At 43.7% G+C, this 25775-nt stretch overlaps 1 protein-coding gene across 5 annotated transcripts in view; it reads right to left on the reverse strand.

The window, feature by feature from the left end:
- Nucleotides 1–1001: 1001 nt before the first annotated feature.
- Nucleotides 1002–25775, reverse strand: part of MTHFD2L (methylenetetrahydrofolate dehydrogenase (NADP+ dependent) 2 like) — a 67323-nt gene continuing 42549 nt past the window's right edge. For all 5 annotated transcript variants that reach the window (XM_045017381.1, XM_045017380.1, XM_045017382.1 and 2 more), the window contains 3 exons: nucleotides 20635–20727; nucleotides 11475–11600; nucleotides 1002–2548 (listed from right to left, as the gene is read on the reverse strand). In XM_045017381.1, the coding sequence (XP_044873316.1) occupies nucleotides 2436–2548; nucleotides 11475–11600; nucleotides 20635–20727 (332 nt within the window). In that variant the 3' untranslated portion in view covers nucleotides 1002–2435. The remainder of the gene's footprint in view (nucleotides 2549–11474; nucleotides 11601–20634; nucleotides 20728–25775) is intronic.

Genomic DNA, 25775 nt, shown 5'->3' on the forward strand with positions numbered 1-25775 from the left:
ATTTTCTATATCTAGCATCCATCCACCCACCCACACAATAGGAACTTAATTGTACTAGTACCCACAAGGTGGCTTCTTCATTATCAGTAGGTTCAGTAGGATTGTATCCTTATATCCTGATCCTGCAAACACTTACGTGTGTGTTTAAATTTAAGCACATGCCTAAGGCTAGGTCTGCACTAATGTACTGCTGCAGCTGTGTTGCAGTAAGGTCTCTGTGTAGCCGCTCTCCTGCTGGCATAATTAAACATAGTGGTAGCTATGTTGGCAGAAGAGCATCTCCCGCTAACAGCACTGTCCACTGGCGCTTTTGTTGGTGAAACCTGTGTCAGTCTGGGGTATGTTTTTTCACAGCCCTGACTGACAAAATGATTTGCCAACAAAAGTGCTAGTATAGACAAAGCCTAAGTGTATGCAGGACTGGGACATGATTTGTACGTGGTTGCTGGACACTGTTTATGCCTCAGGCTTCAAATGTTCTTCCTGTAAAAAACACATTACAGAAATGATCATTTTATTCTGTTCATTTGGCACAACAGTTTTATTTACTTCCTTGGTTTATGCTATTTTGGCCACCATTAATTTTTCTAAATATGTAGAAAAAATGTTAGCAGAAATATAATAATAGGAGATATACCAATCTCCTAGATGTGGAAGGGACCTTGAAAGGTCATTGAGTCCAGCCCCCTGTCTTCACTAGCAGGACCAATTTTTGCCCCAGATCCCTAAGTGGCCCCCTCAAGGATTGAACTCACAACCCTGGGTTTAGCAGGCCAATGCTCAAACCACTGAGCTATCCCTCCCCCCTTTATAAATACTTTTACTTTTCATTTTTGTATTTTATGTAAATTTAACAAAAATAGCAAGTATTTGGGGTTTAAAAATTAAACAGAAAAAATCGTCATAAGAAAAATCAGTACAAATGTAACTTTCCAACATTTTTTTATTGTAGAAAGTACATTTTTGCAATTGAAGAAATATTCAGCATTATATTTGGGCTTTTTTCATTCAGGCAATCTACAAACTACTAGCAAGCATCAATGGCTCTTGATTAGAGTAAATAATCAAAACCCTCTCTACTGAGATTCAGAGATGTAAACAATGGCCCAATCTGACACCAACTGACGTCAGTCGGAGCTGGAGTGGGCCCTCAGTGTTGTTAATATATGCAATCAACATCAGAATGGCTTATTTTTGGTATTCACTGGCATTCCCATTTTAATTTTACATCACATTTGATTACTCTAATCCAGTTTTTGAACTGACTCTCTCAATGAATGAATAAGTGAACATCAACATTTTTATTCCTTCTTTAAATGCAGATAAATATTCTCCATTCTCCCAAGTTTGCCTCTTATTTTTATAGCAGTAGTGTCCTCTTCCCAATGTCACTCTTCTGTGGTCACTGAAGTTAATAGCAAAACTCCCATGGAACCTGGATTGGGCCTTATGACTAAGAACATCAGCTGATCGCAGGAGGCAAGAGGGAATGCAGTTCATAATTTTAACACAACTATTTCATTCTGGATGATCTTTTCCTCCCCTTTTATGTTACCAATGACACATTTCTATAGTAGGTTTTACTATAGACTTATTAATCCCAGTCCTGATCTTGCTAAGTGAGCCATGCATGGTCACATCGTAGGACCAGGGCATATCAAACACTGAGCATGCTTAAAAAGAAACAACACACTGCATGTGTATCAACACATTTGGCTAACGAAGCCTGGATTTTGAAGGAGACAAATTCTGGTTTCCATTCTAGTGCACGTAGCTCCCACTGACTTCTGGGTACGTAGATAAGGTCAGAATTTGGCCTCTGGTGTATAAGCTCATTTTAATTTAAAAAATGTACATGCTGAATGTGAGCCCTTCATGATTTCAGCATGACTGGCATGCAGTTGAATCTTAGGTTTGAATCTTGCATTACTTGGGCATGCAAAGTGCCTACTGACATCAACAGAAGTTTTGGATTTGCAAGGAATTCAAGATTTAGAATAAAATTTTCAAAAGTGTATAAGTGACTTGGGAGCCTAAGTTCAATTTTCAAAAAGCGATTTAGCATTTAGGAGCTTAAGCTTCATTAACTTTCAATGACGTTTAGGGTCCTAACTGACTAAGTCACTTTTGAAAATAGGACTTAAGAGTAAAATTTTCAAAAGCATCTTAGTCATTTTTTTTTATAAACAAGATTGACCCACAGAACAACAATGCACATGTGAAAGCTGTGACTGCACATTGTTTTACTCACAATTCAGCTGCAGGAGGTAACAGAAGGTATTGCAACATTTTGTAAATCATCATCAGAGTCATAATATTTTACATGAAAAAATAAATACAATGTAGAAATAAATATATTTGTAGTAAAAAATAAATGTTTTATGTATCGATAAATAGAATGACTTGGATTCATCTTTTAGTGTCGCAGTAGCTCTCTAGTAAATGAGCTTTTTAGCAGTAATGAGCGTGTTCTTCAAGAGCATGGCCACAGTCATAGGCCCTACTCCTCCTGGGACTGGAGTGATAAAGCCAGCTTTCTTCTTTACCTCTAATATAAACAGAAAAAAGATACGACTGTAAGAATATTTCCAAACACTATATTTTCAAAAGCTCTGATATTTCAAAAGTGTGCATGAATTTTACTGCATCATCTCAGGAAAGTTTGGGAATCACACTTTGAAAATAAAAAAAGGAAGCCCAAGTCACCTGTGCGCCTGGTGGATGGAATTACAGATGGGCTTCCACCATCACTGTTCTAAAAACGTACAAACAGCAGGGCTGCAGTTGAGGTTTGAGCCCTCTGTCTCAACGTGGCCTACCGCCTGTGGCCAGAATACTTAGGCCTACACTGGAGGTGGGGATCGATCTAAGTTACGGAACTTCAGCTACGTGAACAACGTAGCTGAAGTCAACGGACTTAGATCTACTTACCATGGCGTCTTCACTGCAGCAAGTTGACTGCTGATGCTCCCCCGTCAACTCCGGAGTACCAGTGTTGACAGGAGAGTGCTTGGCAGTCGATTTATCGTGTCTAGTGAAGATGCGATAAATCGACCCCTGCTGGATTGATCGCTCTGGAGGTAAGTGTAGACATGTAGTGTCCATCAAAGGAAAGGGAGGAGTAAAAAGAGAGCGGAATTTACCGGCTAACACGGCTTAGAGATCTGGGATAAGACCAAAAGACAAAGTTGGGGCTGAATGGATCCAGCGCCTCAAGTAATAAATTCTCCCGGGGGTCATCAGTTTTACATAATTCGTTTCCTCAGAGGAGGCTGCTGAAAACCACACCAGCAATCCAGTCACAAACCATGAAACATTACCCCCGCGCAGGGTTAGGACATTCTTTCATTACTCGTGAGAAATACTAAGGCAGCGTCCTGGACATTTAAAAAAACAGCCTTTAAGGACACAGGAGAAATGGAGAACAGTGTCACATTAACCTGCTGGCATAGGAGATGGAATTTCTTGGCACAATGTGCTACTTATATATTTTGCATAAGGTTACCCATTGGAACTCCAGGCTAATCACTTGCAAGGGAATCATTTAACTTTCGGAAAATGATGGAATGCAATCAATACATTATGTGCTAGTTGTGGTTATTCTACATGGCAAGTCTATTTCTGCACTCAACTGTCCAGACTGCTGCAGAGCTTGTGATTTTTTTCAGGTTGTACATCTTCACTTCCCCACTACCTGCTTCAGAACTGGCAGTGCTAGCTCTTAAGGAATTGCCAGAAAAATCAAACCCTGTTATTTCTGCCAAATGCATGAAACAGAATAGAGGAGTGAACTGGAATTGCTAAACAGCATTTGCCACTGAGTTGGGCTCTGCATAGCATGTGGACTCTGCTAGAGAACAGTTTGGGAAAGGCACCTATTCACAGCATATATACATGGATTAAGAAGGAAACATCTTTTTTCCCCTAAATGGACCATGTTCATCTCTGATGTAAGTGGGAATATCCCACCAAAGTCAATAATGGGTTGAAATTGCACCATTATTTTCAAATTAAGCATTATATGAGATCCATGGAGATTAAGGTCTAGAAAATTAGGCGGCTAAAATATGAGGAATAAAGTTACTTGACAATAGTACCGATAAATTAAATGTACTTGGATCTGGTGCTCGACTGGTGAGTAAATGAAAGATTTTAGAAAAGCATTGAGAGGAAATGAAGGGTTGCTATTAATTATTTTCTAGCTGTTTTTCCTGTAACGAACAATTGATTACAAATGAAGATACCTCTCCATACTATTTTTTGCAGTTAGGGCCTGATGCTGCATCCATGGATGTAATTGACAAAGTTCCCATTGAGTTCAGTAGCACCAAATCAACCTCGTATTGAGGCGAAATCTAGTAGTGGTAATTAAAGTTGATAGGGTTTTAATTACACCATTGATTGATGCCATCAGACATGTTAAAAGCTTTTTGAAAGGTAAACATAAATTGCAATGTGTTTTTTTGCTTATATTGTACAATAAGAATGAATTTGATGAAATATGACAGTCACTCTTAAAATTCTCGGATACATGATATGCCTTTTCTTTTATTAGTTTTATAATTTTGAACGAATTCCAACTCATTTTTTGATTGAATTTGGTGTGTTCGTTTAGTCAAGTTATCACTGCACTGTCCCAATCAATGTCATAATCACTGAATGGAACTGTATCCGGGCCTGAAGTAATATTAGCCCATATCAGGACTGTTACCCTGTATTGCGAAGTAACGCAATGTTAATTAAAACAGAATGTATCTCAAATGGATATATTTCAAGTGGTAATATATCGTGGTTTTCTTTGTGGTACTATTCAGAATGCAATTCATGCCATCTTATTTACAAAGAGATGCAATATACAACCTGAAGATGTTTTTCCTGTAGAAAGCTTAGCAATGAAAATCATGCACAGTATTAATTAATTACCTGAAGTGTTGGTGTCCCTGTTAGGACTAAATGCATGGGGTGGTGTTTTTCCCAGATGCTGGGCAGTTCCTATTCTTGCACTGTATGTTAGGCACTGTATATTGTGTTATGTACTGTATCATTATCCTGCATCTGAGTGGGACAGAGGTTTACTTTTATATTGGCTTATATAACTACCTGCCTAGGATCAGTTTGCAAAGGACAGGCCAAGGGCCACATTTTTTAAATGAACATAGGTGACCAAGTAAAGCCATCTAAAAATGAGTTTGCCCTTACAAAAGGGTGAGTGCAGTCTGGTAAATCTCTAGCTAGAGGAGTAAATGTGGATGTGTTGAATGCATTTTTTGCAGACAAACTTCGGTGCCCAGATCTGAAAATTTGGCCTTGAAAGTTCTAAGGAGATTTGGTTTGACTGTGCAGCTTGATAAATCAATGTGCAGTTTCTGAGCCGGCATTTGGATATGACAGCCCAATCAACCGCAAGTGACGTGTGGCATTGCCAATTACTTTGTCTCACCTTCACTTTTAGGTGATGTAAAAGCTTTAGCCTCTGAATCTGCTTTAACTGCATGAAGACTCCTGAAACATTCAGTGCCCTAAGCATTTATTTGGCAGTCTGGAAAAAGCCAGTGTTCTAATTAAGCACCTAAGGGGAACGAGTTGTCATTTTGCAGCGTCTTTAGAACTTTAAAATATCTCTTTGATTCTTAACAAGAAATGAAAAGCAGATTGTTTCCTTGACAAACAGGATCCTCTACTTTGGAAACAGTCTTCATTTGCTAGGTTCCTTTAAAGTTAAGAACTTCAGACATTGAAGAGGATTAATCACACAATCTAAGAGTAGATGATAGTGTTCTTAAGCCAACAAACTAGACTCACTCTTGTCAACAACAGCCAGATACAAACATAACTTCACTCTTTGAACTGAACATTTGTGGGTAACAGTCTCAAGGAGCAGTCTGCAACTTTTGCAGCTCAAAAGTTGATCTGGGTACAACAGTCACGAGCATTTTGGCACAAACATTACGTTTAGCACGTTATTTACTCCAAATTGTCATTAATTTAAAATGCAACTTTTCCATTATATATTTCACACATAGTACTATTTTTTCCCTATGTGAACATCTACACTGTGATTTGCCACTTTGTACAGTAGTTACACACCAGTGTAACTCCACTGTTTCTAATGGAGCTACTTCTGATTTACAAAGGTGAAAGTGAAAGGAATGCCGGCCCACAAAATCTGTTCGATACGATCTGATCTACCTAGCAAGCTATTTGTGCAGTGCCTAGCACCATAGCATGTAGGTGCTTTGTAAAGTAATTAGTAAGAAGCATTCATTGTCTGCCCACATTAACTCTACTCCTCCCATGGATGGAAAGGAAATGTATTGAAAGTGTTGGTTTTTAGGAGGAGGGTTTGATTTGTTGCTCTGTTTCTCTATGTTTAGATCAATATATAGTCTTCTCTGTTGAACACACGTTGCTCTGAAAGGGGAAACACATAGACTCAGCCTGATCTCCAGTGTGTAAGATGTTCCATCACCAAGAGCCTCGATCCACGTGGTAGAGATGCTTGCAGATATTGGCCAATTTTTCAAAACATCCACTAATGTTGGATGCCCTACCTCAGCCCCTTAGGGTATGTCTACACAAGGAGCGCTATACTTGTATACTAGCCTGGCAAATCGCTCCTAGTGTGAACGCAGCTTATACTGGCAAAACTGAGCTTTTACCAGTATAGCTGAGTTTGTTTGGGAGTGAAAGGGTGGGTAGGGGGCTGGAATAAACTATAATGGCAGAAGCTCAGTTTTGCCAATATAGGACTTTTGCCAACACAGCTCTGTCAGGGGTCACACCTCATCATACTCCTGACCAAAATAGCTAGGCCAGCAGAAGTTTGTTGTGTGGAGGTAAGGCCTGATTTTCAGAGGTGCTGAGTACCCACGGCTATCATTGCTTTCAACAGGAGCTGTCTCCTTTGGTCCATAAGTGAAGATCCAAACACACCAGGACCACCTAAGTGAGAAAGCGTGTGCATTTGAGCAACATCTGGATATAACAATGTATTTAAGAGGTTTGGGGTATAGTAAGCACACAGAGCTAAATTAAGCATTGGTGTACACACTTAAGGCAATGGATTAACAGCTGTTTACACCAGGATTAAATTTGGTTCAGAGACCCAAGAGAGAATCTGGATGGAAAGAGTCAGTTCTGATCCTGCTTGGAAGTCCATAGCTAATTTCACACTGTCTCTGTACTTGGACCAACAAAGACCATCTGAGAACAGATCTGGTGTGCATCTCTGCATGGTCAGAAACTCTGGATGTTTTGTGTAGAAAATATGCTATGGGTACTTCAAAAACTGTTGCAGCCATCAAATTTACTATCTGCTGCAAAATCCTTATTGACATATGGAGGCTCTGCTGCAGCCTTCCTGCCAAATCTATGATATCCCAGACTCTGGAAGAAGGAAGGAAAAAGAAGACTTTTAGCTGAGCCATATGAGAAACCCCAGGAAGTTATCAGCAAATGTCAGGTTCTCTCAGCACATTAGAAGTCACTATTGAGAAAAGACCCAACCTGAACTTTGGGGTCAGGGTTCACTTGCAAATCAGATACAAGAGGGGAGGTTTTCAAAAGCACCTAAGGGAATTAGGAGCACAAGTCTCACTGACAGTCGGTGGAACTTGTGCTCTTAAGCCCCTCAGGAGGTTTTGAAAATCTCCCCCAGGACTAGTAGGGGAAAGACTTAAAAACTCAACCACAGTGATTAGGCCCTTTGACATCAATTCATGTACACGGAATAGTCGGTACACGATCAAGTGCTGCATAAAGCCCATTGTGTTGGGCCTGCACCAAAATACTTAGTCCTCTTTTGAAACTTACTAAGCTATTTACTTTAATGATACTCTGTGGAAGTGAGTGCCACAAGCTAATTATATAATGTTTTGTATGTTGCACAACTATTCCCTATTACAATTTTTATGTTTGTTTCCTTTGAGTCCCATCAGATGTCTGTTTTAGCCTTATATTCTGGGAAGAGTAAGCATGAACACCCACATGATGTCGATCCTCAGCTCTGCTCAAATGTGAAACTTGAAGGCTTTGTTTTGTTATCATTTCTTTGAGCATAAAGAGAAATTTTATAAGTACCATAAAGTAAAACTTTAGAAGATCTTTCAAAACAGGTGTAGAGAGCCATCCTGAACTCCTTCCAGCAGAGGTGGGAATTCACCCCACTGTCTACTTTTAAAGCATTTAAAGCTTACTTTAGTTTAAAATAGCATCCTTCAGTATTTATAAAGCAGGGAATCCAAGATGTTAGTTGTGATGTGGCAACTGAAGTTCCCACCGTGCTGTTAAAGGTGATCTCAAATCATACTGCTTGATTAATCCAAGCCATATTTATATATTTTTCTTACAAAGGAAATTTAAATTTGCATTGCCCAAGTGAGAATTAATGCCCCACTTTCTATTCCAGTGCACATTTTTCTATGTCAAGGATGGTTTAATAGTAAGGAACAGCTGAGATCAGGGAGGGTGGCAGGATGGAGCCAGGTGACCCTTTAAACTCTTACTGCATATTACTGCTGGCCATTTAAAGCATCTTATACTCAACTGTAAAAAAAAAATAGTGTATAAATATGAATTCAGCCAAATGGTCAGATTTTATACTAACTGATTATAATTCAGAGAATCATTAAGTTAATTCTCAGTACAATACTTTTCTCAGTTTAAGATACTGTTGGTAAAAACACACATGTAACTTAAACACATTAAATAAAAATGCAAATCTCTAATAACTCAGATTGTGATTACTATATCATTTTCACTTGTTATAATGGCTTGCTCTACTTCTCAACTGCTAAATCAAATAATTTGCATGTAAATGTTTTACTTTACAGTCTATATGCATCAGATTGTTGCTGGTTCATTAGTATCGGTGAAAGTTTCACTAAATTATTAATCAAAACAAAACAATCTCCCTATGGCAATGTGCAGCTAAGTACTACCTGTAACTTCAGTGGCATAACCCAAGTTAACAAAGTTCCTCCCTCCTTCTGGGATCTTCCCTCACCCCAGGTAAAATCCTGAGGAACAACCCACAGCAGAACTTGTCAAGACATACACAGCACAATAATATGTCTGTATGTACAGAAACTTTGAATCATGACCTGGCCATCCGGATATAGCTTTATATTATATTCAGATTTCAGAGTGGCAGCCGTGTTAGTTTGTATCAGCAAAAACAACAAGGAGTACTTGTGGTACCTTAAAAAGAACAGGAGTACTTGTGGCACCTTAGAGACTAACAAATTTATTTCAGCATGAGTGTTCGTGAGCTACAGCTCACTTCTTCGGATGCATAGAATGGAACACACAGACATGAGATATTTATTAAAAGGTGTTCATGTTCTCTGTATGTATAAATATCTCATGTCTGTGTGTTCCATTCTATGCATCCGAAGAAGTGAGCTGTAGCTCACGAAAGCTCATGCTGAAATAAATTTGTTAGTCTCTAAGGTGCCACAAGAACTCCTGTTCTTTTTGCGCATACAGACTAACACGGCTGCTACTCTGAAACTTGTGGTACCTTAGAGACTAACAAATGTATTTGGGCATAAGTTTTCATGGGCTAAAACCCACTTTAGCCCACAAAAGCTTAAGCCCAAATAAATTTGTTAGTCTCTAAGGTGTTACAAGTACTCCTAGTTGTTTTTATTATATTCAGAGTGTCAGACAAACTTTTTAAGAAATCAAGAGAAATGTGGCACACAAATTTAAGATGTGTTTCTGCAAATCATGTTTCCTTGTATATACTAGTAGTTTGTTTACTATATTTTGTTGTAGTTCTGAACAGCATCTGCTATGTAACATTTCTTGTACCATTTTACCATCTTTTACTTACTACCGTACAAAGCGGCAAGTGAAGAGAGCATTTATTACAATTGTATTTTCACAATAATTTCCTGTATATCTCTATTTTAAACATGCAGTTATACATATGCACATACACCTCAACCCCGATATAACGCTGTCCTCAGGAGCCAAATTATCTTACCGCGTTATAGGTGAAACCACGTTATATCGAACTTTCTTTGATCCGTTGGAGTCCGCAACCCCGACCCCCCCCCCCGGAGCGCTGCTTTACCACGTTATATCCGAATTCATGTGATATCGGGTTGCGTTATATCGAGGTAGAGGTGTACATGTCTAATATATATCTAGGATCAAGCCTGTTGCTCTACTCATGAGAGTAATTTAATTGACTTTAATAGATCTTTATGTGTGAGTAAAGCAAGCAAGCATGATTTTGTCTACTTTATGTATTTGAAGCTCTAGTAGTCCTTTTAAAAACATTTTGAATACAATTGTGCTGTCGGACTGAGAGCCTGTGTGCCAAGACTTGAAAGATTATTTTAAAAAAATGTGAATGAATTTCATGCATATCAAAATGAGGGGCCAACAGCTAGAACATGGATAGGTGTAAGCTTCCCACACACAGCTCTGCCAATAAACTTTAATTTTGAACTGTAACAATCCTGCTAGTCCAGTCTAGAACTTCTTTTGAGCAGACACTGTCTATCAAGACATATTGTGCAGTTGTTTGGTAATACATTGCACAAAAAAGGACACTAAAATGAGATCAATGTGCACATTGTCATTTATGATCTAAGATAAGAGCGTTTGCACCCAGATTTTCAGGATCAAAAGATTTATATATAGCAAGTCTTAGCACGGAGAAAATTACTTAAGCAAAATTAATATTTTAAAATATGAGTTTCCCGTGGAAGTGCAGAAAGATCCTTGATAACAGCAGCTTGACCAGTGATGCTGTAATACATACTCTATGCAATTGGAGTCCCTAAACTTGTTGAGGTCTGGGAATTGCTTTCTCTAAGGCCTGGTCTACACTATGGGGGGAGAGGGGGAATCGATCTAAGTTACACAACTTCAGCTACATGAATAACGTAGCTGAAGTCAACGTACTTAGACCTACTTACCGCAGTGTCTTCACTTGGGTAAGTCGACTGCTACCGCTCCCCCGTCAACTCCGCCTTCGCCTCTCACCAAACTGGAGTACAGGAGTCGACGGGAGAGCGTTCGGGGCTTGATTTATCACATCTAGACTAGACGAGATAAATCGATGCCCACTAGATCGATTGCTGACCGCTGATCTGGCCGGTAGTGAAGACTTACCCTTAGTGGTCATGGACACAAGATGCCTAAAGGGAGCAGGGAAACTTGGGGAAGAAGTGGCACCACAGCCCTTTGCCATTGCTTCCCCTGCACCTGTCATCAGTGCTGTCATGCATTTTATAGTGATACGTCCCAGTTTCCTTTAAAAACAGTTATACTTTGGCTCTTTATTAATAGAGTATGTATTAAGTTTAGATACAACTTCTTGCTTCTTCAATACACTTCTTCAGGTGAGGAGAAAATATTTTATTTGACAAATTAATTTAACCTTCTCATTTTTAAAATAATCAAATACCTTAAACCCAACTTATCTAGTCCTTTTATATCAGAAGGGATATTTTTCTTACCTTGAAAGTCCACATCCCCTACTAATTTGGTTTTCCCTGTCAGAGGGTCATGGATATGGTTGATGCCTACGTCAATCACAGCTGCACCTTCTTTAACCATATCAGCTGTAATCAACTTTGGAATACCTGAAATCATCAAGAAATATTTGATTAACGCAGCCAGATACAGAACTAAGTAATCTGCTCTTAATTATAGAAAAGGCAGGAAAAAATTGGGTTTATTTTTTCAGCATCTTTGTCATAGTTCTGATACACAGAAAACACTATGGTTTTAACTACATTTTGAGGGTCAGAAACAAAGCTGATGTCAAGAGGCTGTGTCTACAGTGAGCAAATAATTTCATTTAGGCTATGTGAGATCCTATTTCTACAGGACATCATTGGATTATTTGATTTTCCATATATTTAATTGTTAAATACTTGACATTCTAGCCATTTACCTGAACAGTGTACAATACTGTTTACGTAACATTGCTGACACAAATTTTACTATTCTAGAAGCAGATAAAATATTGCAACTGTTCAACATCTACATGCAGCCACTAGGAGATCTAGCAAGACACTATGGACTCAAGATATGCAGGTGACACACAAAAGACGGTTACTCGCCTTTTTACCTGTTTTCTTCGAGATGTGTTGCTCATATCCATTCCAATTAGGTGTGCACGCACTGCGTGCATGTTCGTCGGAAGATTTTTACTCTAGCAACACTTGGTGGGTCGGCTGGGTCGCCCCCTGGAGTGGCGCCACTATAGCACCGAATATATACCCCTGCTGACCCAACGGCCCCTCAGTTCCTTCTTGCCAGCTACTCCGACAGAGGGGAAGGAGGGCAGGTTTGGAATGCATATGAGCAACACATCTCGAAGAACAACAGTTACAATGGTGAGTAACCATCTTTTCTTCTTCGAGTGCTTGCTCATATCGATTCCAATTAGGTGATTCCCAAGACTTACCTAGGTGGTGGGGTCGGAGTGAGATGTTGCAGAATGCAAACTGCTGAGCCAAAGGCTGCATCATCTCTGGACTGTTGGACCAGTGCATAATGTGAGGCAAAGGTGTGGACCGAGGACCAGGTAGCTGCGCGACATATCTCCTGGATGGGTACGTGAGCCAGGAAGGCAGCAGAAGAAGCCTGAGCCCTGGTGGAATGTGCAGTGAGGTGGCTCGATGGAACATGGGCCAAGTCATAACAGGTGCGGATGCACGACGTCACCCAAGATGAAATCCTCTGTGAGGAGACAGGTAGGCCCTTCATTCAGTCTGCCACTGTGACGAAGAGTTGGGGCATTTTATGAAAGGGCTTTGTCCGCTCGATATAAAATGCGAGCGCCCTATGGATGTCTAGGGAGTGCAATTGTTGCTCCCTTCGCGATGAGTGTGGCTTCAAAAAGAAGACCGGAAGGAAGATATCCTGGTTGATATGAAAGGCCGACACCAAATTAGGGAGGAAGGCCGGATGTGGTCGCAACTGCACCTTGTCCTTGTGAAACACAGTATACGATGGGTCCACCGTGAGAGCCCGAAGCTCAGAGACTCGTCTGGCCGATGTAATGGCTACGAGGAAAGCTGTCTTCTAGGACAGGTATAGCAACAAGCAGGTTGCCAGAGGATCGAATGGGGCAGTCATAAGTCTGGTTAGAACCAGGTTGAGGTCCCAGGTTTGGGCGGGGCGGCGAACTTGGGGGTATAAGCGCTCCAAGCCCTTGAGGAACCTAGAAACCATAGGGTGCGAGAAAACGGAGCGGCCACTCTCCCCTGGGTGGAAGGTAGAGATGGCTGCCAAGTGCACCCTCAATGATGACACCGCCAGGCCCTGCTGTTTGAGAGACCAGAGGTAGTCCAAGATGGAATGGATCGGGACCTCGGTGGGAGTAACATTGTGCGTTTCGCACCAGCAGGAGAAACGCTTCCACTTGGCCAGATATGTTAACCGAGTGGAAGGTTTCCTACTACCCAGGAGTACCTGTTGTACCGAGGCAGAGCAACGTAACTCGGATCGGTTTAGCCACGCAGCAGCCATGCTGTGAGGTGCAGGGATTGCAGGTCTGGGTGGTGAAGTCTGCCGTGATCCTGCGTTATGAGGTCTGGGCGAAGAGGCAGGGGAATCAGGTTGGCTATCGACAGGTCTAGCAACATGGTGTACCAGTGCTGCCTGGGCCACGCTGGAGCGATCATGATCAGGTGCGCTCTGTCCCTGCGGAGTTTTAGCAGGACCCTGTGAACCAGCGGGAACGGTGGAAAAGCGTACAGCAGATGGCTTGTCCATGGCATCAGAAAAGCGTCCGAGATCGAGCCCGGGGAGAGTCCTTGGAATGAGCAGAACGTCTGGCACTTCCTGTTCTTGCGAGAAGCGAAGAGGTCTATGCGGGGAAAGCCCCACTTCCGGAAAACGGAATGGATAACGTCCGGACGAATTGACCACTCGTGAGACAGGAAGGATCTGCTAGGCTATCCGCCAGAGTGTTCCGGACCCCTGGGAGAAAGGACGCTACCAGGTCTATCGATTGGGCTATGCAGAAGTCCCAGAGCAGGATGGCTTCCTGGCAAAGAGGGGAGGATCGTGCTCCTCCCTGCTTGTTTATGTAATACATGGCCGTTGTGTTGTCTGTGAACACTGAGACACAACGGCCTTGTAGGTGCTACTGAAACGCCTGGCATGCAAGGCGGACTGCTCTCAGCTCTCTGACATTGATGTGCAAGGCCAGCTCTTGAGCTGACCAAAGGCCCCGAGTGCAAAACTGACCAAGGTGAGCACCCCAGCCGAGAGACGAGGCGTCCGTCGTCAGGGACACCGAGGGGTAAGGTGGATAGAACGGCATCCCTGCACACACACCAGGGAGGGCATCGACCACCAGTCGAGGGAGCCTAGGATGCTCGGGGGGATCGTGACAATCATGTCTATGCTGTCTCTGCTCGGGTGGTACACCGAGGTGAGCCACGATTGGAGTGGACGGAGGCAAAGCCTGGCATGTTTGGTTACGAACGTGCAGGCGGCCATGTGACCCAGGAGACCTAGGCAAGTGCGAGCCGAAGTTGTTGGGAAGTTCCGTAGACCTTGTATAATTGTTGCCATCGCCTGAAACCGAGGCTGAGGTAAGCAGGCTCTGGCGAGATTGGAGTCCAGGATGGCCCCAATGAATTCCATTCTCTGTGTGGGAATCAAAGTGGATTTCTCTATATTGATCATCAGGCCTAGATGCAGGAATAGGTCCTTGACAATGCCCACATGACGGGTAACTTGGGCCTTGGAGGTCCCTCGAATTAGCCAATCGTCTAGATACGGAAAAAACGTGTATCCGACTGCGGTGGAGGGAGGTGGCAACTATAGCCATGCACTTTGTGAATACTCTTGGGGCTGTAGAGAGGCCAAACGGAAGGACCGTAAACTGAAAATGTTGACGGTTGGCCACAAACCGGAGGTACCTTCTGTGTAGAGGACAAATGGCGACGTGAAAATACGCGTCCTTCATATCGAGGGCGGCATTCATGAACTTGTTGAGTTCCCGCAGGTCTAGGATAGGTCTGAGACCTCCCTTCGCCTTGGGGATTAGGAAATAGCGGGAGTAGAACCCCTTGCCCCTTTCGTCCTTTGGTACCTCCTCTCTAGCTCCGATGGCGAGGAGCGTCCGCACCTCTTGCAAGAGGAATTGCTCGTGAGAGGGGTCCCTGAAGAGGGACGAGGATGGGGGGTGGGAGGCGAAATAAACTGGAGGCGGTACCCAAGTTCCACTGTGTGTAGGACCCAACGATCTGAGGTTAGATGGGACCACGCAGGGAGGAAAAAGGAGAGGCGGTTGTAAAAGGGAGGGAACGGATCCTGTGTAATAACTGGTACGCCGTCCTCAGGCGTGCCTTCAAAAGTTTGGCTTTGGCCCCGCTGGTGGTTTAGAGGGACCCTGATTTTGGCCCCCTTGGGGCCCTGACTGACGCCTACGACCGTCTTGGCCACGCCTCCTGCCAAAGTCCTGTCTTTGTCTAGGAGCAGGGTAAGGGCGGTGGGGCTGGGGACGGAAAGGCCGGCGCTGAGTCACCGGCATGTGCATGCCAAGAGAACGCATAGTGACCCTGCTGTTCTTTAGGCTTTGCAGCCTAGGGTCAGTTTTTTTTGGAGAACAGGCCTTTGCCATCGAAGGGCAAGTCCCGTATAGTATTCTGCAGCTCTGGGGGAAGGCCTGACAGCTGGAGCCATGAAATGCGCCTCATGGCAACACCCGAGGCCAGAGTCCTGGCAGCGGAGTCAGCTGCATCCAACGAGGCCTGGAGGGAAGTTCTCGCCACTTTCTTCCCTTCTTCCAGGAGGGCAGCAAACTCTTGACGGGAGTCCTGAGGAACCAACTCCATAAATTTGCCCACCGCCGCCCAGGTGTTGTAATTGTAGTGGCTAAGCAGGGCTTGCTGGTTTGGTACGCGGAGTTACAGGGCCCCTGTCGAGTACACTTTACGGCCCAGTAAGTCCATTTGCTTAGCCTCCTTCAATTTAGGGGCTGGTGCCTGCTGGCCATGGCGTTCCCTCTCATTGACGGACTGGACAACAAGGGAGCAAGAGGGAGGATGTACATATAGGTACTCGTACCCCCGGAGGGTACCATGTACTTGTGTTCGACTCCCCTGGTTGCGGGCGGGATAGAGGCTGGAGACTGCCAGATGATATCCGCATTGGCTTGGATCGTCTGAATGAACGGTAGGGCCACTCTAGTGGGGGCGTCAGCTGACAGAATGTCTAGGACCAGATCCTCTATCTCCGAAACTTCCTCCACTTGGAGGGTCATATTGAGTGCCACCCATCTTAGGAGGTCCTGATGGGCCCTCAAGTCGATTGGAGAAGGGCCCGAGGAGGATGTTCCTGCCACCGCCTCATCTGGGGAGGAGGAAAAAGAAAGGCCAGGGACAAGCGGGTCCTGTGTGGGCTCGTGCTCCTGGACGACCTCCTGTTCCAGTGGGATCTGGGAGTCCAGTGGCTGAACCGGGGCTTTCTCCGTACCAGCCGGAGGGGGACAGCTAACTGTCGCCTGTGGCACCCAGTGCTCTGACGGAACAGAGCGAGATGGGATCACAGGTACGCCTTGGGCCTGGTGGCATGCCCAAGGTGTCCAGAATGACCATTGATGGGGGCCAGGGTCCTGGGCCTGGGGCTCGTGGAAGACTCGGGTGGGCACATCCGAATCACGATCCTGTGCGTATGAACTGCCCACGTGGGACGACACTGATGCATGTCTGGATGGCCATGGAGGCGCTGAAAAGCCCTGGGCAGAGTCTCCCTCTCTAGCTGGCGTTGCTTGACGTGGCACTGGGGATCGGTACCGGGAGGCATACCGGTATCGGGAATGAGATCGGGACCTGCGACCGGAGCGGTGCCGGGAGGTCGACCGAGATCTCGAGGCTCGACGACGGGAGTGGCTACGAGAGTCACGGTGCCTGGAGCGGTGCCGGGAGCTGGATCGGTGCCGAGTGTATCGGGCCGGTGAACGGGACGCTGACCGGTGCCGCGAGTACGACCGGTACCGAAATGGAGAATGGTGCCGGGATTGCAAGAGGCGTCGGGACCTGGATCGGCGACGGGACCGAGAGCGTCTGTGGGACCGTGATCGTGAACGGTGCCGCTCTGCAGTGCTGACGGAGGGTGGTCTGATCAAGGCAGGCTTGCCGATCGACTGTATAACCCGCACCGGCGGTGCCGGGGGTTGAGGCAGCACAGACTCTGTCATTGCAATCAACTCCCTCGCCGTGGAAAATGTCTCCGGCGTGGAGGGAATAGTGAGCTCAACCACAGCTTGCACCGGGGAGCTTTCAGGTACCGGACTCGACGGCTCTTGCGTGGCCGGAATCGACGGTCCCGATGTTGTCGGTGCCACGGCAGGTATCGGTGCCAGGCGGTCCGACTTAGTAGAGCGCTTGGACTGCGGAGCAGGCGGTGCGGACGCAGCAGGAGTCTTGTGCCTCTTCGCCCTCGGGGAGAGGGATCGGTGCCGAGCAGACGTTGGTGCCGGCGACGGCCGGTTCCGAGAGGCCTTGGCGGTATCGGCGCGATACGGTGCTGAGGGAGTGCTTCTTGAAGACTGTCCAGAGCTCGGTGCCGAGGGCGGAGGAGTAAGAGCTGCTTCTCTCAGGAGCTGCTTGAGACGAAAGTCCCACTCCTTTTTTGTTCTCGGCTTAAAGGCTTTACAAATGCGGCACTTATCTGTTAGGTGAGATTCCCCGAGGTACTTAAGACAGGAGTCATAGGGATCTCCTGTTGGCATCGGCTTGTGGCAGGCCGAGCACGGTTTGAAACCCGGTGAACTGGGCATAGGCCCCGGCACCGGGTGCGGGGAAGGGGATAATCCCCGAACCCCTCTGAACTATATACACTAACTATACTATAAACAAATAAAGTTAACTACAACTATATAAATCTGAACTATGTATACAAGAATTAACGAGAGAACCATGAGTAGCTAGGGAAGTGTTTGTGGATGCAAGCAGTTTTAGGGGAGAAAGGGACTGCTGTATAAGAGATAGGTGATACAACATTTCTCTCTATATATTGTATATGGATGAGTTTGAAAAGTGTTGAAAGAAGCAAATTTTCTAATATACTTTCCAATAATGTTGAGAGGTGCTGGCCTATGTCTATTTCATCAAACTGTTGCACAATAAACTGGAAGTTGTACTGGTAATAAGACAACTCCAGAATTTTATGGGGGAAATTATCTGAGTGGCATAGGGATAAAGGCATACTCTACAACTCTTATTAAAGCTAACAGGAGTTGCACAGCTAAATCCTTTATAAAAAGGTTTGAGAACATGCCCCATCAATAGAGTAATATTTAAACTAAACAAAAAAAACACACTCCCCCAGAACAAAATTAACAAAGTTATTTAATTCAGCCTCAGCACAGAAGGCTGGACTAGATGACCTCTTGAGATCGCTTCTGAACCTACATTTCTAGGATTCTGTGATTTACGAAAGCCTCCTTTGCATAACCAACTGCTAGGAGATCACTTTCTCCTAACATGCTTTACTTCTAATATGTGGGAAATTCTTAAATGCGTAGGTTTTGCAGAAAAAGCTAATTATCTATTTTTTCAATATCCCAATTTAGGCAGAGCTCTTCTCTGCAAGAAACTTGAAATAAGAACACTTGAGGAAATGAATAAAACGAAGGCTTCAAAAATTAACAATTAAAATGAAGATAGAGTATTGCATCATGAGTAGCATTTATTGCAGAAAAGGAGTCAAACGGGGGGCCAGCCTGCAAGTGGGCTTTCTATAGATGTGTTAGGGAACCCACAAGGAACCTCCTCCTGCTGGCACTTCCCACATACAGGCCTGTCACAACTGCGGCCCCACCACAAATGGGGTGGGGAGGAAATAGGTTCATGCCCTGAGCTCCCTTCATCCTAGCAGCAGAGCAAGCCAGGCACATCCGTGAGAATATTGCACCATCCAAGAGAATGATGCAGTCTGCACAGTTCCTGTGAACTCAGGGAAACTTAAAGGGATTATGCCTTCCTGAGGCGCTCTCTCTCCCTGAGCTTCCACTGGGGCTGTGCAACTCCACGCCACACCCAATGCAGGGCTGTGTGTACTTTGCACAATCTAGCCCAGATATATCTCATATTGTGTAATGAGTGTTGTATCATGTTCCTGTAACACAGGGGTTCTCAAACTGGGGGTTGGGACCCCTCAGGGTGTTGTGAGGTTAATATGTGGGGGGTCGCGAGCGGTCAGCCTCCACCCCAAAGCCTGCTTTGCCTCCAGCATTTATAATGGTGTTAAATATATAAACAAGTGTTTTTTAATTTATAAGGGGGGGTCACACTCAGAGACTTGCTATGTGAAAGGGGTCACCAGGACAAAAGTTTGAGAATCACTGTTCTAACAGGTGACATGAAGAAAAAGTGTAAGGAACAGGTATTGCTGAATTGGTCCTGAACGCAGTTTAACTGCAAGCATAGCCAACTCCTCACTTTGTTCAGAAGCTGTGATTAAACCCTGACAGTAAGTTCTGATGAACTACTAAGAAGCATTTATCTACACAGACACGCTAAAGAAAATGATTCCAAATCCTTTATTATTTTTCACTTACAATTTGTGAATTCTGGTTAAGTGCACAGTCTGGTAATCACCATGTAGGAGATCTGAGCTCAAGACCCGAGCTTATTTTCTTGCTCCTAAGCTGGCATGTGAAGTGCATTTAGCCTGTCAGGGAAAGCAGCACCTCACTTCACACTTGAACAGAAATGATAAGCCTAAGAGTAAACCATCCCCATCCCTATTCCTCGGGAAGGCAGTTAGCAAGCCTTGGGGTTTGGAGTGTGGAGGAGTGATGGGGGAGGTGAAATGACACAAATCCTGTGTACTGCAAGAGCGGCTTGAATGGCCACTGTGAAAAAAAAACAGAAGAATTGCATAGACATTGGCCAAACTTGTTTCTAATGTTGTTAGGACGTATATTAAAAATACCATTAAAGCAACATTTGCCATCCAAAGTTGGAACTCTGATTAGTTCTTTATTAGTGAAGAAAGGCCAAATCAAAACACAAGTATTTCTGTCTACATATCTCCAGTAATATCAAACCACTGAACTTTCCAGTTACTAATTATAGAAAATCCATTCTTTCAACAGCCCATTCTTCCATTTCCCTCTTTATACTGCAATTGTACAAAACAAGGATGAATAATACATACATAATACCAAAACAACCGCATTTAATTTGCCAAGGCTGACCTTAATTCTAATAGCAAAAGAAAGGCACTATTGTTACCTGAACGTGGCCTCCAGCTGATTTAAGGAAACTCTACTGTCAGAAGTTGAATGACTCACCATTTTTGTACAGTACAGAAAATGTTTTAGTTTATATAATTATACCTGTATAAGCTGTGCACTGACTGGTTTCCATTCCTGAGTTCATCCTTAAGCTTCCCTAAGGGGAAGGTGTCATATGTGATGAGAAACTAGTTTATGAATCTGCAAATATGAAGAGCAAGAACTGAGGGCCAAATCTCTTCCCTTACTCAAAACAAGCAGACCCACTGAAGCACCCTCAGCAAGCATGATCACAATCCACTTAGTTAACACATTTAAAACAACTAGCGGCACCACAGTTGTAGAAACGGAGTACCTGGTGGGTTTTTAACATTTGCCACTGTAGTATTAAGGACACTTAGTATTACCTGCAGCTACTATTATAATGTCAGCTAGTTGGGTATGGATCTTCAGCTGCTCTTTTGGAGTATATCTGTGAGTAATTGTCACTGTAGCATCACCTGTAATGTACAATATTCACAATTAATTGTCATTTATAAAACACCCACAAAGTATTTATTAACATGCGGAAACGATTCATTAGATTTTGGTATATTAAAAACACACATTTGATCAAATAAATTCCTGTCTTATGATCTGACACATCATCAGATATATTTCTTTTTTATGATCTGACACCCTTTTTCAGCATATGCAGAATGCTATTGCTTGCCTTCCCACACGTACAAAGAAGTGCAACCACATCACTCTCATCCTTCAAAAACATAACCCAGTGCAGTTGTTTAACAGTGTGGACTAAATTCCTTTCTGGGTTAATGTCACTGAGTTTCATGGAATTACATGGGAATGAATCTGGCCTCATGTATCTGTCTTACTAAATGTGATAGGAGTGTAGCATTGTAAGACCCCTTCACTTATCACAACCTAAAACACTGGATATAAGGGAAGTATGTTTATAACTTTCTCCTCATGTGCCCTTGGCTATTCATCTCTCTCTCTGCCAACTATACACCTCTCCTGCCATTCTGTGGCACAAATTCTGAGGGAGACTATGGACTTCTCTATGTCTACAACCTGAGGTAACAGCAGAGTTACCTCACATCTCGGCATTTCCCGCAGGTCAGAGTTTAGTCTTCAATGTATGTTTTGGAGAGGCTGGAATATACCAAAAGGGCAACGTGTGGTAATTAATGTTAACAGGAGCAGCATTCATTCTTGTTGATATTTCCCCTCAGATTTGGAAATGGTTCATCATGCAGGAAGGAGACATCCATGGCTCTGCCTCCGTTCTATCCACAACAGAGCTTGGATTGCATGGGGATTCCTGGGAGCTACGACAGCAATATGGAAGTCTACCACCAAGGATTTTCTGCTTACAAAGCTCTGCCCCTGGCTACCATTAGTTTCATGTTGGGGGCCAGCACAAGGAGTATCACTGTTGATTGCAGTGGCCCTAGCAGATTTCAGAGAGGAGAGGATTTCTTTAAGAAACATACATGCCCAAAACAATTAACAACACTGTCACTATTTGTGTATCTGGTAAAATTCCTATTAGACAGACTTGAGAATGCCTGTCACCGTGCCTACTTAGGGGAAGAAATTAGCCAGACCAAATCATATGGTACTATCAAATGAGGTATCTTGGCTGTCCTATGCCTTCTTCTCCTAAACCCCAGGAGAAGCACAAAGATAGCTCATCTCATACTGCTCAGACACATATTATTCCATTACTATGGATACCAAAAAAAGTAGAAAGGAAAATGTCTCCCAAATCTCCATTTCTGCTTTTCTTTCATTGCAGATGCAGAAAAGGCTTATTCCACCATCTCCTGTTACTTGCTGTTAAGCAAAGAGCTGATCACTCATCTGTGCTAGAGACCACAGGAAGAGTTTGCATGCATGGCAAATGGAGGCCTACAGTCTTTTGGGCAAACTCAGCAGCTCTGGAGCCCTGCCCTTGCATGGGTGTATGTATTTGGGCAAGGACAGTTCTTCTTTGGCGCCTAACACTAGATATGAAAAATCGTACAATTGTGGGGTACCTGAGAGTAGCCCATCACGCAAATCAAGGAGGTTCGTGAGCATGGGGACCAAGCTTCCTTGTTGTTTTCCAAAAGCAAGGAGGAGATAATTGGGAAAGCAATGAAGGTAACAATCAGCAAAGAAGACTCTTCCCAGGCCCTGAGCCTGATACCAGCTCTCTTTCTCTTTGCTATCTTCCCTGCATATCCTGAACCTGTTTCACCCCATGTTTTTCACGCTCCATCCATCTCAGGTCCCTTGGCACATTGTTTCCTCTTAAAATTTTACACTACAATTTTCACTATTTTAGTCCCTGCCATCAGCTCTGACACCTCAGGAACATCTATTATTGACCAAATCTGCACCTCATCTCATTGATACACTTTTCTTCCTATACCTTCAAACTGTGCCCTCACTGGATTCTTTGTTCTTCTTCCCTATCCATCCTTCATGTATCCACCCTACTGGGAAGGTCACTCCCTCTTCCAGCATATGCCTGTACTTTATGTGCTCTCCCACAAGAGAAATGAATCATGAGTACTACAGTAATTGGCAGCAGGGAGACACCCAGAGTGTGGGAACAGCTTCACTGAATCAGTGGACCAGAGGAGGTTACACTGACAGAATTTAAAATGCTGTTGCAAAACCCACCTATCTGTTAAAGCTTATCCATAACCAAAGTTAAAAACAAACAAGGAAAAAATAAAACCAAATAAGCTAAAGGAAACAAACAGGCATAGATTCATAGAAACTGGAAAGGGTGAATCCCCTACAAAGTACCCTCTGGACATCAGCATGCAGATCTGATCTAACTGTTCAGCACTGAGGCTCTTTGTTGATGGGGTCCCTGGGGAAAAAAACCTGGATGGTTGGCTGGCTGAAACACAATTCTAAGTGACAGGAGATAGACAGAAAAGATGATAAGGGGTCAAAGGGAGGGCAGCAACTTTCCATACTCAAATTCAGGCTCTAAGGACAAAGAGCCTGGCTGCAGCTGACTCTGGGTGTTAGCTGGACCATTCTTCTAGAATCTCTTATCTAATAAGTCTGCTGTGACAGAAACACCCCCAATCATTCTTGTCAAGAATCCTATAGATGAAGCCTAGGCCTTGAGGTTACTTAAAGCTACATTTTCCTCCCTTAGCATCTTAGGGATCAATAAATGAAAGGAAATGCACAAAACATATATTGTGGAAACAGAAAGGAGATGTTATTCTTTCTGGAAATCTGCTGTCCTGTCTTTCAACTTACTGATTATCATTGGCACAACAAAAATTAATGAGGGAGCAATCCCACTGGTTGTTTAGATGGCAAAAGTTTATCTTCTTCAAGGATCTCTCTCTCACATAAGTGAATTGATACTTTAGCCAACCTGCTTGCATATTGAGACGTTTATATGAGATGAACCTCTTTTATAGTTAATTTATTTTTTCCACCCAAATTGCAGAAGAACCAGATCTCTTCTTAGGAAATTAATGCTATGGGTTCATTGATATAACTAATAGGTTCCAGATTGTCTGCATTGATCCATTATTGCTGAGATTTCAGGAGAGAGCACTGAATGCCTCACATTGCCAGGACAATCTGACTCTGGAAAACAGCCTGAGGTGTAGATGCTATCCTGAATGGAAGAGCTTTATGCTGGTACTAATCATTCCACATTACCAAGTGCAGGAATTGATAATGCTGTGGAGCTACTGGAATGTGTAACACAACTCCTCCGAGCATAAGTAATGCCCCAGCTGAGCTGCTGCCGCCACTGATTTCAAATTTCTTGTAAAAAAACCCCAAAAGAATTCAGCTATTTTACATCATTGCTTGGTATCCTTAAACTTCAAATGAACTGTGAAGAACAGGGTAGCGTGTCTACCTTCCAGCTCCGTGCTAAAACTGCAGTACCAGAGATGCAGTGCTGTAGACCCACCCTCTTTTCTAGACTGATGGGGAGATCAAAAGGGACAAAGCCACAGAGGAGGAAATGTCCATGAGGCAGCAATTAGAAACTGGATGTTATCGGTTTCCATTCCCTTAGGGAGAAGAGTCGAGGGAGGGGAAATATAGACCCTGACATTATGGAATCCAGAGCCAAGAAACATAGCTGTGTATCTAATAGGGGATCTCTGAAAGAAGAGCCACCTTTGCAACAGTACATATGGGTACAGTTCTTATTAAGATTTTAGAAAGGAAGACTTTTTAAAAGCTGAAAGGTCCACACCAACTGTCATCAAAGAAACTTCCTCTGAGGAGAGGAAATGCCAGCTTGTTTAGAAAAATATACCTTTCCTTCATGCACATAATCACACAGCCTTTTGAGCTACTATACTGCTGGCCAGAGATTCTGCAAAGTCAAGAGTAGGCTTGAAACTTAATCAGCTTCTAAGGATGAACATTACAGGCTTTCCCTACAACTTCTGAGGAAGGATTTGTCCTTAGGCAGTCCCTAAAGCCAAAGAACTAGCAGCTGCATTGAAGAATGGGCTTCACATCCACAGCAGTTATCATGGGACTTGTATGAACCTCAAAGTAGGGAGCTTTTCTGTTTATTTTGTGGTTAGGTTAAAATACCATAAATATATGTTTTCCATACACCATTACCTAAACTTCAAGAATAAACCGGAGGAAAAGATTTTGCTGACTAAGGCTTTTTGTGTGATCCTGCTAAATCACTCCACCAGCCTGCAAATATAGTTAGGATTGAAGCCTGGTTTCTAGAGCAGCGGTTCTCAAACTGTGGGACGGGACCCCAAAGGGGGTGAGACTCCATTTGAATGGGGTCACCAGGGCTGGCTCAGACTTGTTGGGGCTTGGGGCCAGGGCCAAAGCCCGAGCCCCACCGCCCGGGACCAAAGCCCAACCCCAAGTGCTTCTGCCCTGGGCGGGGAACCTGCCACCTGGGCTCAGGCTTTGGTCCCCCTCCCCTTGGGGTCATGTAATGATTTTTGTTGTCAGAAGTGGGTCACAGTGCAATGGAGTTTGAGAACCCCTGTTCTAGAGAAGAATATGATTTCCTTTCTGAGGCCAGCATCAACTTTCCTGCCAGAGGGATCAGATAGGGAGGTGTTGCCATCTGCAGGACAGAAGGACTTCTAGAAACAGATCAGTATAGTTGAATCCAGCACAGGAAAAGAGCCCCATAATTGTGATATGTCTGTAAAGAATTTGTATCAATTTATCAAAACTTTTAGATATGGGGGATTCCCCATCAGGAACATCTCTGACCTCCAATACAATCTAATCCTGATCAGATAAAGCTAGACAAATTCTGTATCTCCTCTCAGCCTCTAAAAAGATCCCCCGTGCCCCCAACTTTTTCAGCTTTAAGACAAGCCTGAAAATCTGTAGAAAATAATTTAATCAGATTACTGATGCCATCCAATTTAACGTTCCTCAAAGAGTCATTGTTTGAGGATTTGTATTTATTGTACTCACTGGGTTCTTAGGAGGAAGAGGAAACCTTTTAAAGTTTCTTTTGAAAGTGTGTGGGTTTGTTTGGGGGTAGATGTCTTATTCTTAGGAGAAACTGAGG

The sequence above is a fragment of the Mauremys mutica genome, chromosome 5, assembly GCF_020497125.1.
Source record: "Mauremys mutica isolate MM-2020 ecotype Southern chromosome 5, ASM2049712v1, whole genome shotgun sequence".
Taxonomy (NCBI): Eukaryota; Metazoa; Chordata; order Testudines; family Geoemydidae; genus Mauremys; species Mauremys mutica.